The sequence below is a fragment of the Oryx dammah genome, unplaced genomic scaffold (genome assembly GCF_014754425.2).
Source record: "Oryx dammah isolate SB20612 unplaced genomic scaffold, SCBI_Odam_1.1 HiC_scaffold_26, whole genome shotgun sequence".
Lineage (NCBI taxonomy): Eukaryota > Metazoa > Chordata > Mammalia > Artiodactyla > Bovidae > Oryx > Oryx dammah.
This window is the reverse complement of record NW_024070210.1, coordinates 88,373,015-88,388,147: the sequence shown is the minus strand read 5'-3', so window position 1 is coordinate 88,388,147 and position 15,133 is coordinate 88,373,015. Positions and strand designations below refer to the sequence as shown.

Below are 15,133 nucleotides of genomic sequence, written 5' to 3'. Positions count from 1 at the left end.
ATAACTGAATCACTGCTATACACCTAAAACTAACACAATACTGTAAACCAACTATACTCTAATATAAAATAAAAATCAGGTGAAAAAACAACAACAAAATTTTGAGTCCAGAAGTGTTCAGAACATAGAATCTGGGGGATTCTTTTAATGTTTATATATCAACACGTAATTATGTCATATCTCCAGCAGGGTAATCAAATACACTAATATTCCTGCAGCAAATTTAGGAATAGGCAAACTAAGGAGGATTAGGATTATAAATAACTTCAGGTCAGTTCAGGTCACATCTTGCCACCAAAGAAGTTTTCACACCAACTTAATCAAAACTAAGCTCCACTTTCCGGGTTTCTGAATTTTGTAATTTATGATGTAGCCATCAGTGTTCAGCTTTCTTGGATCATTCAACGACTCCAAAGTTATACCTCCCATACTCTTTTATGTTTTGTTCTCCTGTAGATGTGATAATATGTATCACTCATTTATATCTATCACTTATTACAGGCGTCCCTGGTGATGACCTCAAACACTAAGATTAATTAGATGAATAAATGGTATCACCTTGTTCTCCCAATAAGATATGTCCTTTGAGAGTAGAGGTTGGTATGACGTTACTTTTAAGTTTCTCTATATACAGGCAGAGAATAAGCAAATGCACATGCTGAGTGACTAATAAACCCATGCAAAAGAAGACTTTCATTTGGAAATTTATTGTGATAAGAGAAATAAAAGTGATGATGCTTACTCTCTACCTACTTTTCTAAATAAACAAATTTCAGACTCTGTCTAAAACACTTTACAAATATTAAAACTTCAATAACAACCTATGATGACATGCTATTCATTAACCTTTTCACAGATATGAAAAAAGAGTAGATGAGACTCAAATCTAGATACTCCAGTTCTAGATGGTACTTTTAACTACTACACTAACCCTGAAAATAAAAAATATACTATATACCTACATGCACAGAAAAGAAATTAATAAAAATACTATTATAGTGGGCTTCCCTGCTGGCTCAGTGGTAAAGAATCTGCCTACCAATCAATGCAGGAGACACAGGTTCAATGCCAGGTCCGGGAAGATCCCATATACCACGGAGCAACTAAACCTGTGCACAACTACTGAGTCTGTGCTCTAGAGCCTGTGAGCGCAAATACTGAGCCCATGTGCGTCAACTACTGAAGGCCACGTGCCTGCAGCCCTTGCTCTGCAACAAAAGAGGCTACCACGATAAGCAGCCTACACATGGCAACGAAGAGTAGCCCCCACTCACCGCAACTACAGAAAAGCCTACGCAGCAGCGGAGACCCAGCACAGCCAAATATAAATAAAACTGTTAAAAGAGAAATGTCACACGAGAGAATCACTTCTCAGATCTGTAAAATAAATTCCAACACACACACATCTAGCATACACACACATCCAGCAGGATCTCAGTAGTTTCTACTTTAAATTCTGCCAATTTTCACAATAATCCTGTATGGAAAACAATTCTACTGAAGGAAAAAATATACAGACTAAAAACATGCCTTATTTCTAACAGTCTCTGTCAAAGCAGTCCCAGCCTCAAGTGCAATAACTAGTACATAGTGAGTCTCTAATGTTTGTTGAAACCATTAACAAATGGCTAGGATTTCCAACCCAGATTTACTAACTACTAACCTAAACTTTGTTTTGCCAGTGGTAGCTGTCCCGACTTTCTGACTCCAGATGAAGACTCATTAAACACCAAAATATGGACATTTTAATTAAAAATTTCCCTACTCCACCCCCTTTTCTCTATTCTACACCCTAGTTTTAGGTTGTGAAAACCTGGGTATCTACAGTATTTACACTAGTTAAGCTTTGCCCTCTCTCTAGACTTGCACTTCTCAAATATAACTTTCACAAAGTATTCAGAACAATTTATCTACAATATGACTCTGACCACACTACTCAACTGCTAAAAGCTTTTTCCAATGAACCCCCATATCATGATAAAGGCCATGTTCATTTACATAAGAAATTGTCCACCCTCTCCTTGCCCTTATGTTCCAGCCTCATCTTTCTCTGTATCTTGACTCATACCTCATGCTTTAGGAGCATAGGACTGCTTCTAATTCATACAAACTATGGCGCCTTCTGCATCAAGGCCTTTCCAGGCCGTCCTCTTGCCTGGAGTGTACTGGCTAATGTACAGTCACTATTTGAGAGCAGTTTAAGTGTCATCTCTGGTGGCTCAAAGGTTAAAGTGTCTGCCTGCAATGCAGGAGACCTGGGTTCGATCCCTGGGTCGGGAAGATCCCCTGGAGAAGGAAATGACAACCCACTCCAGTATTCTTGCCTGGAGAATCCCATGGACAGAGGAGCCTGGTGGGCTACAGTCCACGGGGTCCCACAGAGTTGGACACGACTGAGCGACTTCACGAAGTATCATCTCTTCAGGTAAGCCTCCTGGGACCACTACCCTGGCTTGTACTCTTATAACACCCAATGTTTGCTATTTATCATTCTGTTCTGTTATTTGTTTATAAAGTTTCCTATAGGGCCAGGACTATGTCTTATTCAATTCTGTATCCTTAGTTCCTTCCACATTGTCTGGCACACAGGAACTTGATATATCTTTGTTGTTTGACAATGGTTAGAACAGATTTCTTGACTTCTATTCAGTGTTTTAAATCAATGTAAGTTGTTCAGGAAAAGGCTTCTTCTATAACACTGACTATTCTAATGATGAAAAAACTGTTGCCAACTCACTATCATATTCTAAAATAACTTATTAAGGAAGATGCCCATGCCCAATAAATCAGTTTTATGACCATCAAATTATGGGAAAGTTGGACAATAAATTTTTAGAGGGACTGTCCTTCATCATGGAGCTTAACCTTAAGGTCTATTTCCATGTTAAAAAAAAACACAAAAAACACTACTTCCCTTCTTTCATTTGCATAAAAGCTTTAGAGGAAAAAGGAAAAAAATCCATATCATTTCTGTGCCTTTAGTGAAAGTGGCTCAGTCATGTCTGACTCTTTGCGACCCCATGGGCTATATATATAGCCCAAGGAATTCTCTAGGCCAGAATACTGGAATAGGTGGCCTTTCCTTCTCCAGGGGATTGTCCTAACCCAGGGATCGAACCGAGGTCTCCTGCATTGCAGGCGGATTCTTTACCAGCTGAGCCACAAGGGAAGCCCTTTTAGTAGTGCTTAGCATTATTAAAGTCATTTCAATAAAAATTAAATATTTCCAAAACACAGAAAGTTTTATTTTTCCTATTATGACAAAATAACTAAGCAGGCTCTCCAAAAAGGGAAAATACATTTTTAAGTAGTTCTTACAGTATGTATTGAGTTTTTCTGTTTGTTTTCCTAAAAACAAGATTTTTTTAAATTAAATTTTAATTTCAATCAGAGAAGTGCTACTGTTGTGCTGTCTGAAAATAACCATTTAAACAAGGTAGCATTACAATGATTCTTTTTGTTTGTTATTTCATTTTTGGTGGTGGTAGAGGTAGTTCTTTCTTTTACCCCATAGGAAATTTTATGTAATCTAGTGTTCTCAGAAACTTGTATTCTTTTTGTTGTTTTAAGCTTCACTATCATCTTTTCTAAGGTTTACTGAGGTATAACTGACATTAAAAGTGCACGCATTGAATATATACTTGATTATTCTGGACATGTGAAGACACCTATAATATCAGCAAAATCAAGACATTAAACATAGCCATCAACTTCAAAAGAAACAAGCAGCATTCTATACGTGATATATACAAGTTTATAAAAAAAGTTCTATTTGTTTTTTAATTTTAAAGATTTAAATTTAAAATATAAAGATCATCCAGCACGCTTTGATTTCAAAATGTAAGCAAAAGCAAATTAAATTTTAAAAATACTTTTTAGGAAAATTGATTTGAAGAACCTGAATTACCATTGTGCACATAAGTGAGCCTCCTTTCTTCTCTCGTTACAATGTTTGATATCCAAATATCATTGCTATGTATAAAAGCAATCCAGTCTGGATCAGCTGGGCATAGTTTTGGATCCATCCGAATGTTGGGACAACTAGTCTCCACTAAATTGGGCCGTAAGGGTTGTTGCTAGAAAAGTAAACAACATTTAAAGGCAAGTATCAGGCTTATACATACGTATTTACATACATACAATACAGGGTGTTTACTGGCACCCTTCCGATAAAATGAATAATAATCCCAAGTATAATATCAACTGTGATAACTGCTCTCCAGAAAAATGTACTTATATGCCTTAACTTACAAGAAACGAATCATTTTTTTCCTATGAATTAATAAGCTAAGCATAACAGGAATGGAAATAAAGACAATATAACAGCACCTCACAAATTTTGTTGACCAAACCTGTTAAATAGAGTAATTATCATTTGTTGCATACTTTTATTAAACTTATACGCCTATTTCACTTATTAAATGTTTCCATCTTACCAGTATAAAATAATCTGTTCATAAAATTATAATGAAAGCTAGAAGCATCACAATTCTATCAGAAGAACAGTTCTAATATCACATAAAAAACTGCCTGGAATAAAATCAAAATTTAAAACTACTGAGATGAATTAAGCTTTTAGAAGAATCATAAAGGGATTGTCTTGTGATATCATTATCTTTGAAAATCCAACTCAGCAATTACACAACAAATGGCACACTGATTCCCTTTACTAGCTCTTCCTACATAACAAGTGTTTTCAGTATTTTAAAATTATATAACTAATGTCACTGAAAAATTATTAACTAAAAATTGGAAATTAATACCCATATTTCCTATTTTCTTTACTACTAAGTTAGTGGTAAATAACTGGTAAGCAGAATTTTTTAGTTTAACTATCTTTCTGATTTGGACACAAATAATTTTAGGACACCTAACAGTTTATCAAGTAGTAAAATCAACTTACAGTAAATCCTTGTGGCCCTCCATCTTTTACATGGTAAATTCCACTACCAGCTTGAAATAGAAATGTTCCACTTCCTTGGTGATAATCATAAGAAGCAATTCCAACTGTTCCAATGCGTTTTCTTTCCCGTAATAGTTCTTCTTCTCGAGAATACATTCCATAGTCCAGTGTCGCCTAATGCAGAAGGAGAGAGGTCTCCTATTCCAGTTTTCTGAAAGCCAGCTTTTTGCTTTTATTAATAGCACTGAAATTCTAGCATCTACAGTATTACTGAGTTTACATTTTGAGTGATCCCAAAATTTGTTACAACTTTAAACAGATTAATTTGGGGAAGTCTGCTGAAAAATTTGGTAAAAGGTCCCTAGATGAATACTGCATACATTAGAGAGCAAGAGTTAAGCTCCATCACTTTGACTTGGCATTCAAGATCTCCTACAACTTAAATGTAATACAGCAGCGCGGCATGCATTTAAGAGGAGACTCTGAAGTAGTTTAATTTCTTCAAAAGTAGTTTTCTTCACTTTCAGAGTAGTAATAAACCATTTACTTCAGCACTGTGAAGATTAACTTAGATAAAAATATGTAAAATGTTTATTAGCACAATGACTGGCACAGAGTAAAGTTCTCAAACATCAGCTGTCATTAGTACCTTTCCACTACATCCGCTAATACTACTCTAATAAAACCCCAGGTCAGGCCCATCACATCACTGATGTAAAACCCAGTATGTGGTGTTCTGGCTCCCGGCCTTTGTTCCATTTCCCTTCACACCGAGAGGCCATTTTTCTTTCTATCCATCTGAGTTTTACTGTTATCCCAAAACCTTAGCCCTAAATCAACACTGGCCAGGAAAGTTTCCTGATATTTATATAAGAGTTACTATCTCTTTTACTCATTTGGCTATAGTTTTGTTTTTCACTTTCTTTCAGTAAATGAATTAAAAAAAACCTTGAGAGCATAATCTGTCTCATTTTGTTTTCCCACTTAAAGCAACAGCTAAAATCTCCCTCAAAGAATATTTGTAATTAATGATTGATGATGATGAGGGGCCTTCCCAAACTAAAAGTATTATCTGATACATATATATATAATTTCACATGTATAAGAAGAAACATAAAGAAAACAAATCTAGTAAGTGCTAGTTTCAAGAATTTATATCCACAGCTTCCCTAAGAGCTCTTTATGATAAATAAAGGGATAAATAAGGGAAACAGACATGGTTTCTGCTATTAACGATTAATTATTTTATTTAGCCATGCCACAGCTTGCAGGATTTTAGTTTCCAAATCAAACTTTGGTCTCCCACAGTGGAAGCATGGAATCCCAGTCACTGGACCATTAGGGACATCTTAAGAACTAGTACTTTAAAAGTAGTCAAGTTTATATATCCGGAAGAACACATGATTTAAAAAGATACATGCACCTCAACATGCACTGCAGCACTACTTACAGTAGCCCGGACACGGAAGCAACCTAGATATGCATCAGCAGACGAATAAACAAAACAGATATGGTACATATGTATGTATAACGGAATATCACTCAGCCACAAAAAAGGATGAAATAATGCCATTTGCAGCAATATGGATGGACCCAGAGATTGCCACAGTGAATAAAGTCAAAGATATGATACTGCTTATATGTGGAATCTAAAAATAAATATAGATACCAAGTAAGTGGGAGGAGGGATAAATTGGGAGATTGGGACTGACATATACAGACTATTATGTATAAAACAGATAACTGGTAAGGACCTACTCTATACCACAGGAAACTCACTCAGTATTCTGTAATGGCCTATATGAGACAATAAGCTAAAAGAGCGTGTATATGTAAATGTATAACTGATTCACTCTGCTGTATACCTGAAACTAAGATAACACTGTAAGCCAACTATACTCTAATAAAAATTTAATAAATAAAATAATCATAAGGATTGAAATCCTTGTATTTTTCTCTCAACTTTATGGTAAGCCTAAAATTGCTTTAAAAAATCATGTTTAATGAAAAAAAAAGTATGTATGCATATCCAAATCTATTAAATCATACACTTGAATACGTGCAATTTTTATGTCAACTATATCAATAAACCTTTAAAAAGTGAAACCATACAAAGCACTAGATGAAAACATGGGTAAATTCTTTTATAACCCGAGTACAGAAAAACTGTCCTATGATAGACAAATTCTAGAAGCAATATCAAAAGGATACATTTTATCATACAAAAATCTTTCATGTGGTGCATGAGCACATGCCCACACACACATACACCATAAAGAAAGTAAAAATACAAATTACAACTTCATGAAAACATCTGAAACTATATCACAGACAAAGGGTTAATATCTCCAGGAAATAAAAGGCTTCTAAAAATGAAAAAAGGACCACATTACATAAAAATGGTTTATAGATAAAAAGATGATCAACTCTCCCTATAAAAGAATAGCAAATTAAACTACAATTGGGATAGCATTTCTATCAGATTTGCAAAAAATCCAAATGTCTGACTACAAACTGTGTTGGAGAATCTATGGGAAAACAGGTACAATTATTCCTTGCTGATGGAAATTCATAATGGCACAGCTCCTATGGAAGGAAATTTGATACCTAGCAAAGTTACAAAACCATGTACCGTTTGGTCCAATGATTTCGGCTCTAGGAATCTAGTTTAAAGATACACTGGCAAAATGTAAAAAGTTGTATGCCCAAGCCATTTTACTGCAGTACTATTTATAATACAAAGATTGAAAATAACTAAAATGTCCATCAAGAGGGAACTCGTTGAATATGATTTGTCTGTACAACACTACACAGATGTAAAAACAAAGATTATGTATACAGCTTATCCCTCAGTATCTAGTACCCAAATCAAAGTCTCTTAATACCACTTCCCTCTAAAGGAAGCAGACAGATATGGCTGATTCCAAGCATGGAAAAAGCGATGTGAAAGATGATCATGAAACATCTCCATACCACCAAGTAAGAGAAATACCAACTACTACCAGGATCATGTCAAAGTGATTTGATATGTCAAGTTGATGGGGATTCTAACAGTCAAAAATAAGATAATTTGTACAATAAGAATAACAACTGTCAATGGATCAAAAGATACCAAACAGGCTTACACTGTAAGTTAATAAAGATATAAAAATGGAAACAAAATACCCTCCAAAACTCCTAATTTATCACACAGAGAAGACTGCGTTTGAAAAATGGGAAATAAAGGAAAGAAACAGCCTGCCGTTCTATCGTGAACTCCTCCTCAGGATAACTGAATAATTGTTGAATAGCAGTTTTCTTCTTATAGAAATTTCTCAGTTAATAAATGAAGAAGGAATGATAAAAACTCACTGTTTTATAATAGATCTAGGTAATGATCAAATGATGCTATCATCACAAGCAACTAAAGCTCTATATGACTTTTGATGGGGGCATACAACATTATTGATGAAGTATTCTTTACTTTTTAAATTGTACAAAAATATATATATACATATAAATAATAAATATAAAATTTACCACCTTAACGACTTTTTAAAGTGTACCATTCAGTACTGTTAATTATATTCACATTGTTGTGCAACCCATCCCCAGAACTTTGCCATTTTGCAAAACTGAAACTCTATATCCGTTAAACTTATTAGACAGCACCTCCTCACTTTTCTCTCCCTCAGTCCCTGGCAACTACCATTCTGGCAGTCTATTTGACTACTTTGGGCATCCCATATAAGTGGAGTCATATAGCATTTGTCCTTTCGTGATTGGCTTATTTCACTTATCATAGTGTCTTCATGGTTCCTTGATGTTGTAGCATGTTACAATTTCCTTCCTTTTTAAGGCTGAATAATATTCTATCACATGTATATGCCAGATTTTATTTATTCGTTCATCTGTCCATGGACACTTTGGCTATTATGAATTATGCTGCTATGGACATGGTGTAGAATTATTTGTTCAAGACCTTGCTTTCAAATTTTTTGATCTGTAAAGTAGTCTTGGGTGGGGAGGGGAAGCAAACCTGTGTCTAATCGAGCTTCTAGATCTGACTACCTATTTCGATTTATAGGAAATATAGGAAACTGAAGAACGTATCAAATAACACCATAGGAATACAATCAGCAGAACAGACCCTCTTTCTTCAATAGATAAACCACAATGGGGAGAAAAGGACAGAAAGAAAATCAGAGGACTAAAAGTAAAAGAAACTTAAGAAACCTATCAATCAAATGTAACATATGAAACTTATTTCAATCCTATTTAACAAATCAAGTGTAAAAAAAAAAGAGAACATTTACTTAAAAATCAAGAAAATTTGAATATTTCATATGAAGAAATAATTAATGATTTTTTTAAGATATGATGATACTGTGGTAATGTCTCTAAAGAATATATATTCTTTAGAGACATGATTTAGGAGTGAAATGATATACTTGGGAGCTCTTTCAAAATAATCTGAAAAGTGGGGGTGGGGACTGGTAAGGCTGTAATGAAACAGTGATGGCCAAGATGTGATAATTGTTAAAACTAGTTCACATGGGATTCTACTTTTGTATGGTTTGAAATGTTCCATAATAGACCTCAAAAAAAAAAAACACAAAAACCTCTGACTCACTAATTTACCATTATTACCATTATTTTAGTTCAACACACTGTTCTTAGAATAAGAAATGTTTCTGCTTTAAAGAAAAATCACAAACCAATGTGAAAAACAACATCCTTGATAAACAGTTATAGTCAAAATGGTTAGCTGTCATGGAAGCTATTTTTTTTTTTTTTTTTACTTCCTAAGAGAAATATCACATTTTGGTTCATTTAGCCCAAATATGCCATTCAATAATATTCAATGTAAAAATATAAAGTGAGAACCTAAAAGGCAAACAACTGTACCCAAACTATGATCTTGTTCTTTTGATGTTTTCGACCATTTACATTTTGTCTAAAGACAAAATATTGAAGGAAAAAAACTTAACCTTTGATTTTCCCTAAATTGAGTCATGCTATTTAGAAACAAAAACTGAACTTAGTACCTTTATTTAATCCTTATATTGGTACTGTTACTAAATATCAGAACTACAAATTCAATTTAAAGATTTAAGTAAAAGCTTTCTGGAAATATATATTACTTCTTTTATGTGAACAATTCTTTCCCAAAATGTGAGAACCATGTAACTAGCAAGTTTACAGAAGGGAAAGGTGGTTAAACAGGGAGAAGGTAATTAAAAAAAAAAAAATCCAGGAACTTCCCTGGTGGTCTAGTAGTTAAGAGTCCATGCTTCCACTGCAGGGGGTGTGGGTTTTCTCCCTGGTAGGGGAACTAAGATCATACATGGCACACCACACTGGGTAGCCAAAAAAAACCTGAATTGTATTAATAACATCTAATATACCTAGTCTCAGATATTGAGAATTAAATGAAATTTCAGGGTTATACATGGAAAAACATAAAAATGTTTTAATTCTCTTTTTATATTATGGCTTCTTGGTCTTTTAAAATTATTTTTATTTATTATTGCTTTATTAACATATATCTTAATTCCTTTTGATTCATACCTACTTCAAATATAAGATCCCAATTGAATTTCTGCCCCTAAATAAATGCAATACTAAAAACATACACAAAATCATAATAATCACAACATTTAATCCTACCTGAAAAAGATCCAAAAGAGGCTTCCAAGAGAGCATTAAGACTGCTGCTCTGTTGATGGTTTTGGGAATTTCAGAATAAAACAGTGTATTTTCTCTGTTCTCGCCAGACATAGCTATAAAAGAAAACAATCATTTTTTGTTACTTTAAAAGATGGCAATCTGTTTACTACAATCACAGCAGTAAGTACACAACGCCTCTTATACACACTGCAGGATGCTGTACTCTATGGGACCGATAATGCATGTTAACAAGGCAGAGATGCGCACGTCATATGCCATGGCAGTTTTCTTCAGTAAAACCCAGGCTCCCAGAAAATGTTCAAATTTTAGTCCTTCTCAAAGCAAACATAAAAGGTGTATAAGATGTTGTAAGGGTTAAGTGTCATTTTTAGTTTTTAAAAAATTGTTAGTGTCTTACAAATTGGCAACAGACTTACTAGATTTCAAATGGGGGTGCTTTGTGACAACTTCAGATGATTAAGCTTCTTTTTCTGAATCATTTACAGCATTTATTTAGAAATATACATAGGTCTAACTGAATTCGAGTTTTTCTTCAATATAAATATCTATCACTATAATCACTAATAGGCTTCAGATGAAAGCACATTCACATTAAAACAACACAGAATCTGGTATCTGATTTGCTAAAAGTCTCTCTATCCTTTATTCAGAAACTGTGAAAGAAAGAGTTCCATACTAAGTAGAAGACGGGTCTATTCTGTGAAATCATAGGATAACTGAATGGGAAGATCACAGCAGTGTAGAATAAACTACATAACAGAGAGAAGTAACAGAAATACAACATGGTTATGAAGAGGTGAACCAAAGAAAACTCATAGTAAAATAAAGTCCTTCTACTCTACCATAAAGGTACCAGAAAGGTATCACTTCCAAAAAAAAGCTAGGGGAGAGAGAAAGAGAAAGTAAGTAACACAGGAAGAACAAAAACTCTCTCCCAGCAGAATAAATCTTCAGCCTTGTGTTTCTAATAATGGCAGAGAAGGCAGTCTGTGGAAGGACATGCTAACTTCCATGCTAACCCTTGCAAAGATTGGGGATGAGTCCCCAGAGATCCACAGCTTCCTGTATCCCTTTATTATCCTAAGTTTTACCTAAACCTTTCTTAGTCTGTCTTGCCTTAGTAAAAAGTTAGTTATCAGCTGATATTATTTTCAGCATTTGTGGGAGTGTTAGTGGCTCAGCTGTGTCTGACTCTTTTGTGACCCCATGGACTGTAGCCTGCCAGGCTCCTCTGACCATGGGACTCTCCAGGCAAGAATACTGTGGTGGGTCGCCACTTCCTTCTCCAGGGGATCTCCCCAACCCAGCACTTAGTTTTGCCTTAAATCTACTTTGCACATTCCAGAGTTACTTTGTTACATATTTCTTAAGACAGCAGCCACTTATCCATACTATTCATAATCTGACAAAATATGATCATATCCTCCTTAAGCCTTTCCCTTCTAAGAGCTTTCAGTATGCAACTAGGATAAAGCTGGTTCTCATCTATTCTCAGTGAGAGTCACTTCCCACAATCCCTTCACATTCCCCTCTTGAAACTGCTACTGCTCCACGTCTTCTAGGATACAACCGTGACCAATAAAAACCTCTAACGTACACACACTCCAGCTCTGTGTAACACAGAATGACCTTTTCCCATTGTTTCTTTCTTGTTGACGCAACAGTATTTACTCGTGTCTGAAGTATATCAATTTTTTTGAAACAAACTTATATGGAAAAAATTAATATTCAGGTAGCTATAAAACACTTGAGCAGATAAAATGGCATATAACTTTCTTGAAAAGCTCATTACTTTAAACAGGACTTCTCTGGTGGTCCAGGGATTAAGAATCAGCCTGCCAATGCAGAGGACACGGTTTCAGTCCTTGGTCCAGGAAGATTCCACAAGTCACAGGGCAACTCAACACATGCATCGCCAGCACGGAGCCCACGCGCTGCAGCTACTGAAGCCTCGAGCACTAGAGTCTGTGCTCCACAGCACAGAAGTCACTGCAATGAGAAGCCTGAGCACAGCAACGAAGAGTAATAACCCCTGCTCACTGCCACCAGAGAAAGCCCTCGTGCAGAAATGATGGCCCAGCACAGCCAAAAATAAATAAATATTTTAAAGACTGACAACTTTCCTAACTTCATCTATAAATATAATGCAATCCTAACACACTTTAAGTAGGATCGGGGGAAAGGAGCTTTAAGCTAACTTAAAGTTCTCACAGAAAAACAAGCAAACACAAATAATCAGGAACAGTATGAAAAAGTAATGAAAAGTAGTTTGTTTACTATCAAACAGTAAAACATCTAAAGTTATAGTAATAATAGTAAGCAGCACAGTATCGGCACTTGATTTGACAGACAGATCAATGGAGCAAAACAAAGTCCAAAGGATTTCCAAAGTCCATAAGGATTTCAAAAAAATACAATCTGGAGTTGAAATAACCTTACTAGATGTCTAGATGGGATACAAAACTACATAAAAAGTAAAAATTTAACTACCAAAAAAAACCCAACAACCCACAAATTTCTACAAAAGGGCAAAAGGCACCAAAGGCAAAAAAACATTCCACATTCAGGGAAAAAATTCAACATTCAGGGAAAAGATATCACAATGGATTAATTCCCTCACTATACCAAAAAATGCTTTGACAACAAAAGTACCCACAACCCAATAAAAAATAGACAGTGATGACAAACAGATCAGTCACAGAAAAAAAAAACACAAATGCCTTGTAAATATGTGAAAGGATGCTCAACTTCACTCATAGGAGAAATGAGGGCCTTTGGGACTTAAGCTAATAATAGTACAAATAATAATTACCAGTTGGTGAATACTAGGTAGCATACTGTAATTTACAACTATTATTTGTTTTTTTTGAGAAAGCTACAATGAAACATGGAGATATAATGAACAGCACGATGCCTATAATTAATAATTCTATAGTGCATATTTGAAAGTAGCTAAGAGAATAAGTCTTAGTAGTTCTCATCAAAAGGAAAAAAATTTTTTTATTAACTGTATGGTGACAGATGTTAATTCGACTTACTGTAATGGTCATTTCACAATGTATACCAATATTGAATCATTATGTTGTATACACGAAACTAATATGTCAATTATACTTCAATTAAAAAAACAATAATAAATTAAAAAATTACAGTGAGGGATTGCTGTTCACCAATTAGATCCGGAAAGATAAAAAGTTTGCTCACTCACTATTGGTACAGGTACAGAGAAAGACATACTCTGAGACAATGCTGACAGGGATGTAAACTCTATAACTTCCATGGAGGGGTAGTTTGGCAATATCAATAACAATTCAGAATCTGTACACCTTATGTCCTAGTAATTCCACTCTTTGTAATTAGTCCTATTAAGTAAATTCACACATGTATAAAATGATATACAGTGATATCTGCTCCCTCATTTTTTGTAATACCAAAATAGAAAGACCTAAATGCCCATTATTAGGGGCCTGATAAAGTAAAATATGGCACAATTACATAATGGAATACTCAAATTGTTTTTTAAAAAAATCTATAATTACTAATATGGACTCATGCAGAGAATCTCTTAAAAAAAAAAATCAAACACTTTTGGAGGCGGGCAGGAGACCTATTTTTAAAAACTTGGTAAACAAAGGCACATCAGGAGGTCAGTGCCCTCAAACTCATCTCAGCCCTTCCTTTCCCACCCAACTCTTAGCTGTGGGAGTTTACTCGGGCCTCAGCTCTTTCGGTGTTCTCATCTCTCACATTCTTTTCTTTCTCACTCTACCACAACACCAACCAAACATTCATTACCTCAGGCTATGGGTTAGGAAAATAAAATAGCATAGCATGACTACATGAGGAACTCTAAAATTTATGGGCTTGGAATCCCATTTCAACTACTGTATTAGGGGTGAAATCCCTTTTGGTAAGCACTTTTAATGGTAATTAATAAACATTTTTGTGAGACATTTGTTTACTGTTAAGAACTACAGACAGTATGGCTATAATTTTTAAATACTATACAAAATATAAGGCCTTCCCCCCTAATTTTGCCCAAACTCTCTTCCAACCAAATTGCCTGATTTAGCAATTATTGATGAGCTTTTCTTACAATGCTTCTCCAATCAAAGGAAAGTCTGATTTTCTGTTTCCAACAAAGCCTCAGTGTAAGTTTCTTGAGAAAGACATGTATCTATTTCCAAGATGACTTGGGCTTCCCTGGTGGCTTAGATGGTAAAAAATCTGCCTGCAATGCAGGAGACCTGGGTTCGATCCCCAGGTTGGGAAAATTCCCTGGAGAAAGGAATGGCTACCCACACCAGTATTCTTGCCTGGAGAATTCTATGGAGAGGAGTCCGGCAGGCTACAGCCCATGGGATCACAAACAGCAGGCATGACTGAAAGACTCACTTTCACTCAGACGACTTACCTAAATATTTCAGCACCATGTCTCAATAAATGTATTCAATGAATGACAATGAATGAATGAATGGGCCTTTGGGACTTAAGCTAATAATAGTACAAATAATAATTACCAGTTGGTGAATACTAGGTAGCATACTGTAATTTACAACT

General features: G+C 35.0%; 1 protein-coding gene across 2 annotated transcripts in view; it reads right to left on the bottom strand.

The window, feature by feature from the left end:
- The window catches only part of DPP8 (dipeptidyl peptidase 8), a 57,380-nt gene that overhangs the window by 32,631 nt on the left and 9,616 nt on the right, over positions 1–15,133 (bottom strand). For both annotated transcript variants that reach the window (XR_005718584.1, XM_040225844.1), the window contains 3 exons: positions 10,553–10,665; positions 4,904–5,077; positions 3,908–4,076 (listed from right to left, as the gene is read on the bottom strand). Coding sequence is in view for 1 of the 2 variants with exons in the window: in XM_040225844.1 (XP_040081778.1) it covers positions 3,908–4,076; positions 4,904–5,077; positions 10,553–10,665 (456 nt within the window). In the remaining variant the exon portion in view is untranslated. The remainder of the gene's footprint in view (positions 1–3,907; positions 4,077–4,903; positions 5,078–10,552; positions 10,666–15,133) is intronic.